This window comes from Chlorocebus sabaeus, chromosome 22, assembly GCF_047675955.1.
Source record: "Chlorocebus sabaeus isolate Y175 chromosome 22, mChlSab1.0.hap1, whole genome shotgun sequence".
Classification (NCBI taxonomy): Eukaryota; Metazoa; Chordata; class Mammalia; order Primates; family Cercopithecidae; genus Chlorocebus; species Chlorocebus sabaeus.
In genome coordinates this window covers 87896413-87905319 of record NC_132925.1, presented here as the reverse complement: position 1 = coordinate 87905319, position 8907 = coordinate 87896413, and the positions used below count along the sequence as shown (strand labels likewise).

Below are 8907 nucleotides of genomic sequence, written 5' to 3'. Positions count from 1 at the left end.
AGGGGCAAGGAGAAAGATAGGAATCCTTCAGAGTGGGTATGAGAGACCCAGGCCCTGAACGAGACACAAGGGGCAGGACATGGCAGGACAGAGCAGGAAATACAGAGCTCATGCCCGAGAGCTAGAGCCTGAGACTTCGGGGCAGCATCTCAGAACATCTATGAGCTGAGGGACCAGCTCTCCAGGGCACAGTCATTGAAGCAGGGTTGGACATAGGGCTGTGACTCAGTCCTCAGAATCCCCCTTCTTCAGGGAACCACAGGACAGTGACAGCAGTGTTGACAGGCAGAAGTTCAGCCTAATTTTAACCTCTTTTTTTGTTACTAATTTTTTAATTGATAATTGATAATAATTATACATAATTGTGGGGTATAATGTTATATTTCAATGCATGTATATATACTGTAATGACCAAATTGGGATATTTACCATATCCATCACTTTAAATATTTATCATTTCTTTGTAGTGACAACATTCAAAAATCTTTTTTTAAGTATCTTAAAATATACACTACATTGTTATTTGCTAAGTGGCAAACAGGAATGTGAAAAATTGTTCAACATCGCTAATCATCAGAGTAATGCAAACCTTCACCTCTTAATTGGCCCTTATCATCACCTGAGCCCCAACCCCACCCCAGCTGGCAGCATTTCACAGGAAGGGACTTTCAGAAGAGCCAGCTCTGCCTGGATTGGCCCTTGCAGAAGTTGGGCCAGTAGGGAGGGTAAGGAACACAAGACTAATGCCTGCTCAGCTCCTGCAGCTGTGATAGCCTGAGGTCTAACACTCACCAGAGGGTTGGGTTGGCAGCAAAACGCCCTCTCTCCTGCCCGCTTGCCTGTGGAACCTCCCATGCCAGCCTGGTCTGGAGGAAAATGAGTCCTAGCTTTCATATGGGGCTCGAGGGCAGGGCACAGATGGGGTTTGAGGTGAGGATGAGGACTTGAGTTATGCTAACAGCTTCCAGTTTGGGTCTCAGATTCTTAGAAGCCAAGTATAAGGACATAGCCCCCAGTGCAGCAGGGAGACGGAATCACAGGGCCTGGGGTTGGGGGGCTTCTCTCAGTCCTAGGGGCTGGGGAACAAGCCCTGAGCAACCAGACCCAGACAGGTGAATTCCTGGAGAATGTGCTACCATTGCCATGACCACCACCCACCAGGTTTCTATTATACCCAGTCCTGGGGAGGGTGCACTATGTACATAGAATGGTGTAAATATGAATGATATTCCATGGAGTTGGCCAACTGACAGGTCTGTACCCTCAACTTTCCTTCCTACGGCAGATGTTGCTAATCAATCACAGTCTCTGCTCAGTCTGGAAAAGAGGTTCAGAGTCTGTTCCACATGAGGCCTCAGACAAGCCCTGCCCATTCCTCAGAGCTGGTATATGAAATGCCAAGTATCTGCCATCCATTGCTCTGACCTCCTGAAGCTTGTCAGAGACTATCTGGAAAAGACCAGTTCATTCCTTTATTGAGAGGGGAATACACTCTGTCACAATGCAAGGCCCTGAGCCCAGCAAGATCTCCAGCTGGAGATGCAGCTGGTTGGCTGTGACTCTGTACTGGCCCTTGATGAACCCCCGGGAAGCACAGGAGCGGCACCTCCAGTAGGCCTGGATGATGCGAACAGCATTGAGCACCTGGCAATAGCGCCTGCGGATGCGCCACATGCGGGCCTGGGACTGCAGTGTGACTGCTGCCCACTCCTCCCGGGAGAAGGCCTCCAGCGCCGCCCGCCGCCTCTTCTCCAGAATCTTGGACAGTATCAGCCGCCACCAGCACTGAATGATGCAGGCGCTGAGGGCTGCGTGCAACAGTGCCCGACGCACCAGGGTGCCCCGCCACCAGGCCTGGATCTTGGTGGCTACCATATCTTTGTCAGAGAGCTTCTTTTGGTTTTCTGGGGGCTTTCAAGAAAAAAGAGGGACCTTCAGAGAATGCTCCCCACTGGCTTCAGCCCTAGGGTGTGCCAGGAAAAGCCCTGATTCCCTATCAGCAACTGTCTCTTTTTCTGGAATTCAGGAGCACTGGGCAGGACACTAGCTGGAACCAGATCAGGTAGGTGTCCTGCCTCTGCCATCCTCTGGTTGATAGCCACAAGCACATCACCTTGCCCCTGGGTCTCAGTGTCCTGCCCATCTTGGGGCACACTTGCCCTGGCTACCTCACCCAGTTTTCCACGGACCTTGTTGACCAGCAAGAACACTGTGATATAGGATCAAAGGGTTACCATGTTCCACCCAGATCTGATCCTTTCTTTCAGACCCCTTCAACCTGCTGGAGAAGTCACATCCTTTGCCAGTCCTGCCCTCTCATCCCTGACAACAGTTCATAGCCACAGCCTGTTCTCTCCCTCTGTCATGTCTGAAGACTAAACCCTGATTTTTTTTGTCTTGCCCAAATTCGTATCTAAGGGGCCTGGGGAGTCATGCCCTGCAAATCATAACTTCTCGTCAGATGGGTTTTATTTAACCCTTTACTTTCCAACCTGACCCTGGCATAACATTACCAGACAAGGAAGAAAAATATTTTATCCCAAAACATGCTTCTTTGCCATATTTTGAAATGGCCCTGCAAAGCTGTTCTTTGTGGAGGAAAATGTGCATCTGTAAAGAATCTCTATTAACATAGCTAGATCTTTTTCTTCCAGACCCTCCCAAACCTAAAGAGATTAACTAAGATCTGAATAGGAAACATTTGTTATCTATTGTCTCTAAAGGGAGATACTACAGGAGTTCTAAAGAACTTTGGTCTCCACAATCTTTTATCTTAACCTGAATGTTCCCTTTCTATGAATCTCACGTCTTTAGACAAATTCAACCAATTGTCAGTCAAAAGATGTTTAAATTCACCTATAGCCTGGAAACACTACCCTCCCCCCAGCCACCGCTATGAGTTGTCCCACCTTTCTGGACCAAACCAATGTATTTCTTAAATGTATTTGATTGATGCCTCATACCTCTCTAAAATGTACGAAACCAAGCTGTGCCGGGACCACCTTGGGCACATGTTCTCAGGACTTCCTGAGGGCTGTGTCATGGGCCATGGTCATTCACACTTGGCTTAGAATAAATCTCTTCAAATATTTTGCACAGTTCAACTCTTTTCTCTTTTTGTCAACATGTCATAGTATCAAAAGTTCCTCCACCCCAAAGTTCAAACTCTTACATCTCTTCCCCATCATCATTTTTCTTAACTTTCACATTTTAAATCTTAATTCACAAGCACACATACATGCACAAGCTCAAATACACGCACACACATACACACACACACATGCACACACACGTACTTCTAACTGAGCCCCGCTTCCATATCATGGTCATTCCATTCCACAAGCACAGCCCCCACATCCCCAGCCCCAGCCCTGTGTGGTTTGGGAGGTCATACTTTTTCTAATTTCTCATTGGCATTGTCCACTGTCTGTGTCTCAACCAGAACTGGAGTTTTAGCCTGAAAGGGAAATGGGGAAAGAGAACGGACAAGATTGAGTTTATTTCTCTTTTTAGCTCAGCACTGTTAGATATGAGTTCTAAATTTCTCTTCAAAGAATCAATCTGTCAGAACATTCAAATCTTTGCCTTCTACTTTTAAACTTAACTTCCTCATAAAGCAAGCTTTTTCGATCACCTGCTCCACCCTGACTCATTCCCATTACCTGCTCATTCTCCACCCTAACTCATTCCGATTTCCTGCTCTGCCATAACCATTTTTCCTGCCAAACCACTCACCCCATCACTCTCTTTAAATTAACCAATTGGAATTAGTTTAGCCTGTGCGGTCTAACCCTAGCCAACCGAGGAACAACCCAGCAGCAGGGGCCACGTGTGTCAGGGATAAGAACCCCTCCCCCTCCCGTGTCCAAGGGTGCGCTCACCATTGCTCCATCTGTAAGGGCGCACCCTTCTATAGAAGCACATTGCCTTGCTGAGAATTAAAAAGAAAATTTTACATTCAAGTGCTATTTCTTTTGCGGCACCGAAGCTTTACTTATAACAATCTGGGGGCTCGCCTGTGATTACATTCCACTCTGGGGGAGGTCTCTGGTTCTCTCTCATGAGGAGGTGCACCCCGCCCCCTTGCAACGGCCTCAGGGGTGAAAAATCAGGACCACCCAGTGCGAGGAATAACCCAAGCTCTCAGCAACGCGGAAAGAAACTGGCCAGCAACCTAGCTTAAAGGATCCCCACATATTGTGGCAACAACTCTGTGCACAGACCAAGAAAGGAGAAGCTGTGGGAGCCGATAAAGTACTTCCTTGGTGGTCAAATTCTGGAGGGCTAAATGTGTGTGTGTGTGAATGATCACAAACAACCCTACTTGAGGTGTTGTTCGTGTGGATGGTGACAAGTCCTACTTCTGGACGGAATGAGTGGATCCTCTCTGCAGTTCTGTAGCTACCTCTTATAGCTTAGGGTGGATCCTGCCATGGGATTTATACCAGCACGCCAACACTAAGAGGGGCCTAATTCTCCCTTGGGGAGTGGCCAGAGAGGACAACATGAGTGGGAAGTGTCCAAGGGACCTTCAGAGGGGGAAAGAGAGGAAACGGGTCAACCTTCCAGAGCAGCAAGGCAAGATGCGCCCTGATTTGAGGGGTTGAACCTTCCAGGATAGGCAAGGGGAGACATCCCTGGTTTGTGGGGTTGAGACTTCTAGGGCAGGCAAGGCGAGACATCCCTGCTTTGAGGGGTTGAGCCTTCCGCAAATTTCAGGGGGTTGAACCTCACACAAACCTCTGGTAGTAAGAAAAATATTCAGAACACCCCTTTCCTTTCTTGGGGGAAGAGAGAGTAGCTCCTCTCCCAATGGTCCCTCCCCTAGGGGAAGGGGAAGGAGAGGGGAGAACAGCAGCATAAGCGGCTGGCAGAGGCAGGGAAAGACCAGCAAAGAGGAAAGAGAAACTGGGAGAGGAAGTCAGAGAGAAAGAGACAGAGTCAGAGACAGAGAGAGAAGGAGAGAGGCAAAGAAAGAACGAGAAAGACAAAGAGGGAGTCAGAGAGAGAGACAGAGAGGCAGAGAGAGAGAGAAAGAGACAAAGAGGGAGTCAAGGAGAAAGAGAGACAGAGAGGCAAAGAAAGAGAAAGAGACAAAGAGGGACTCAAAGAGAAAGAGAGACAGAGAGGCAGAGAGAGAGAAAGAGACAGAAAGACAAAGAGGGAGTCAAAGGGAAAGAGAGAGACAGAGTCCAAGACAGAGAGAGATGGAAGTAGTAAAGAGAACATAGTGTATCCTATTCCTTTAAAAGCCAGGGTAAATTTAAAACCTATAATAAATAATTGAAGATCTTTTCCATGACCCTATAACACTCCAACACCACCTTGTTGTCAGTGTAAACAAAGGCATAGCCCGAAAACACTGAGGCCACTGACAACCCATAGCCTTTCTAATCAAAAATTCTTAATCCGGTAACCTGTGGATGGCCCAAATGCATTCAATCTGTAGCGACAACTGTTTTGCTAACAGAAGAAAGTAGAAAAACAAGTTTTAGCGGAAACCTCATTGTGAGCACACCTCAAGTCAGAACTATCCTAAGTCAAAAAAAAAAAAAAAGGCAAAAAGGTAGCTTAGTGACTCAAGAACCTTGAAGTATGAGGCTATTCTGTTAGAAAAAGATGATTTAACATTAACCACTGAAAATTCCCTTAACCCAGCAGATTTCCTAACAGGGGATCTACATCTCAATTACCATACAAAGGTCCGACCAAACCTCCAAGAAACTCCCTTCGGGACAGGACAATAGATGGTTCCTTCCGGGTGATTGAGGGAAAAAGACACAATGGGTATTCAGTAAGTGATGAGGAAACTCTTGTAGAAGCAGAGTTAGGAAAATTGCTCAAACCTGCGAGCTGTTTGCACTCAGCCAAGCTTTAAAGTACTTACAGAATCAGGAAGGAGCCATCTATATGAATTCTAAGTTAATATGGACTGAACAAGGTCTTATTAATAACAAAGAATAATTGAAATCCCAAACTTACAAGATTTTCAACAAAAGTAAAGTTTGCTAAAAATTAACAGTGTAACATGTATTATAGTAACTTCTAATCTTGTGGCCTTAGGCAGTCCAGTCCACAGACATGAAGGAAGTTCACTTTGGAAAAGAATGGTTATCATCTTCAAGAAAAAAAAAGCCGGGGGTGGGGGGAGGGAGGATTTATGTAAAAAGGAATGTTATATGATAAATTCTTGTCCTAAAATAAATTAACTGGTTGTTTAAAGAAAGGGATGTTTGCAACAAGTCAGAAAATTGAGGCATGTCGAAGAATTGTCTGTGAAAGTCATGGAAAAAAAAGGTTATAATAAGGAATTTATGCAAGAAATGTTGTATAATTTAAAAGTAATTAGGCCTCCTGAATGTAAAACTATTGAAGAAACAGTTTATGTGCAAGGTGTGTAGGTGTGTAAGGAAAGTAAAATATACCTTTGGTGAAAGGATTATAAGGAGGTATAAGAATGTGGATTTTTACCTACATTAAAAGGTTTAACATTTTTTTTGTTTTAAAGGTTTAAGCAAGTTTTGGCCGGGTGCGGTGGCTCAAGCCTGTAATCCCAGTACTTTGGGAGGCCGAGACGGGTGGATCACGAGGTCAGGAGATCGAGACCGTCCTGGCTAACACGGTGAAACCCCGTCTCTACTAAAAAATACAAAAAAAACTAGCCGGGCAAGGTGGTGGGCGCCTGTAGTCCCAGCGACTTGGGAGGCTGAGGCAGGAGAATGGCGTGAACCCGGGAGGCGGAGCTTGCAGTGAGCCGAGATCCCGCCACTGCACTCCAGCCTGGGCGACAGAGTGAGACTCCGTCTCAAAAAAAAAGGTTTAAGCAAGTTTTGAAATGTTAATTGTAAAGGAAGTTCTGCGTGTAAACATATTGGCCAAAGTTAAAGGGGTATCATCCAGTTTTTCTGTGAACTGGACTTTAAAATAAAAGCACAACAGGTTTTTCTTAAAACACTAACCTGCTGTTTGACAAAAATTATAAAAGGTTAAAAAGAGTCTATAAAATTCTTACCTTATAGTCAGACATTAAAAATTGGATAAATATGTCTACAAGGTTTTATTAAAATTAAGTTTAACATTAATAACACACTAATATAAAGGTTAAATTTAGCTTATCTGGTATAAAAGTCATATAGGAAGCATTGTCAAATATAAAATGGTGTGTGACTTTCTTTGGTCTAAAAACTAATAAAAATAGGTGCTAAAGGAAATTTCTCAGTAAGAAGTTACAAAGGACTATAAAGTCCACTGCTGATGTCCCCACATTTAAAACAAAAGGTCAATTTCTTAGAAATTATATACTTGGTTTATCTTCTATTTTCCTTTCCCTCAAAACAAAAAGTCTTTTAGCACAGGTACCACCCCTAGAATTTCTGGTAAACCAGCACCAGCCTGAGGATCATGTTCTCATCAAAGGGTGGAAAGAAGGAAAACTCATAGATATGAGTTCTAAATTTCTCTTCAAAGAATCAGTATGTCAGTATGTTCAATTCTTTGCCTTCTACTTTTAAACTTAACTTCCTTGTAAAGCAACCTTTTCCAATTACCTGCTCCACCCTGACTCATTCTGATTACCTGCTCCACCCTGACTCATTCCAATTACCTGCTCATTCTCCACCCTGACTCATTCCAATTTCCTGCTCTGCCATAACCATTTTTCCCACCAAACCACTCACCCCTTCACTCTCTTTAAATTAGCCAATCAGAATTAGTTTAGCCTGTGCGTCTAACCCTAGTCAATAGGGGAATGACACAGCAGCAGGGGCCACGTGCGTCAGGGATAAGAACACCTTCCCCTCCCTTGTCCAATTGTGTGCTCACCATTGCTCCACCTGTAAGGGTACACCCTTCTATAGAACTACATTGCCTTGCTGAGAATTAAAAAGAAAATTTTATATTTGGGTGCTATTTCTTTTGTGGCACTAAAACTTTACTTATAACAGCACCATGCAAAAGACACTAGCCACAAGCACTAGGACATAGGATCAATGACATCCAAGTCAGGGCTCCTCTTACCTCTGCCTTCGACTCTGCTTCTAAGGACAAATGGGTCAGCGTCTCCTTCTGCTGAGGCTCATCTTCTTTTGAGGGCTCCTCTGTCTTTATGGGCTGCTTCTCTTCCTGCAATCAGCATTAGGGGAAAGGCAAGAGTGAGGTTGCTGTCCCTCCGTCTCCATTCAGTATGGCATGCATCCCCAGCTTCCAGGGCTTCTCAGAGTCTTCAGTGTCAGGGGGTCCCTTCACCCTGAGAGATCAATGGGACACCCCTAACAAGTCTGGTGTGTTTGGCTCTTACCATTGGTCACATATGGATTGGTTGTAGATGGTTCAAATCCCCTCACATCTGTGTTCATCCAGCCATGGCATAGGCAGGAAGGGTGGAGGAAAAAAGGCCTGTGATGTCATAATGGCACCTGTGACTCAGGCACCAGATGGTTCCTAACAAGTGAGCCCCCTCCAAGGGAAAGATAAAAGCGCTGCCCATTCTTTTCTGCCAGAAATGGACAAAGCCCTGACTTCAAAGGCAAGATGCCAGAAATCCTGGCCCATTGCTGTAAAGGTTTATAAAAAGCCAGTCATTGGTAATAATATTTAATTGAAAAAACTTGGCCAGGCACGGTGGCTCAGGCCTGTAATCCCAGCACTTTGGGAGGCCAAGGCAGGCAGATCAACTGAGGTCAGGAGTTCAAGATCAGCCTGGCCAACATGGTGAAACCTTGTCTCCACTAAAAATACAAAAATTAGCTGGGTGTGTTGGCTGTCACCTGTAATCCCAGCTACTCAGGAGGCTGAGACAGGAGAATTGCTTGAACCCAGGAAGTGCGGTTTGCAGTGAGCCAGGATCATGCCACTGCACTCTAGGCTGGGCAAGAGAGCAAGACTCCATCTCAAAAAAAGAAAAAACTT

At 45.2% G+C, this 8907-nt stretch overlaps 1 protein-coding gene across 1 annotated transcript; it reads right to left on the bottom strand.

Moving 5' to 3' along the window:
• Positions 1–442: 442 nt before the first annotated feature.
• IQCF1 (IQ motif containing F1) lies at positions 443–8699 on the bottom strand. The gene is made up of 4 exons (XM_073009634.1): positions 8297–8699; positions 8017–8121; positions 3395–3457; positions 443–1911 (listed from the first exon to the last, which is right to left on the bottom strand). Exons 1-4 carry the CDS (start codon positions 8297–8299, stop codon positions 1465–1467), a joined length of 618 nt encoding a protein of 205 aa, XP_072865735.1. The 5' UTR covers positions 8300–8699; the 3' UTR covers positions 443–1464.
• Between the last annotated feature and the right edge of the window lie 208 nt (positions 8700–8907).

Coding starts and splice junctions, on each gene's coding strand:
- IQCF1 (XM_073009634.1), bottom strand. Junction 3,458..8,016: donor AAGCAGAGTCGAAGGCAGAG/GTAAGAGGAGCC, acceptor TTTCCCTTTCAG/GCTAAAACTCCAGTTCTGGT. Junction 1,912..3,394: donor CCAATGAGAAATTAGAAAAA/GTATGACCTCCC, acceptor TTTTCTTGAAAG/CCCCCAGAAAACCAAAAGAA.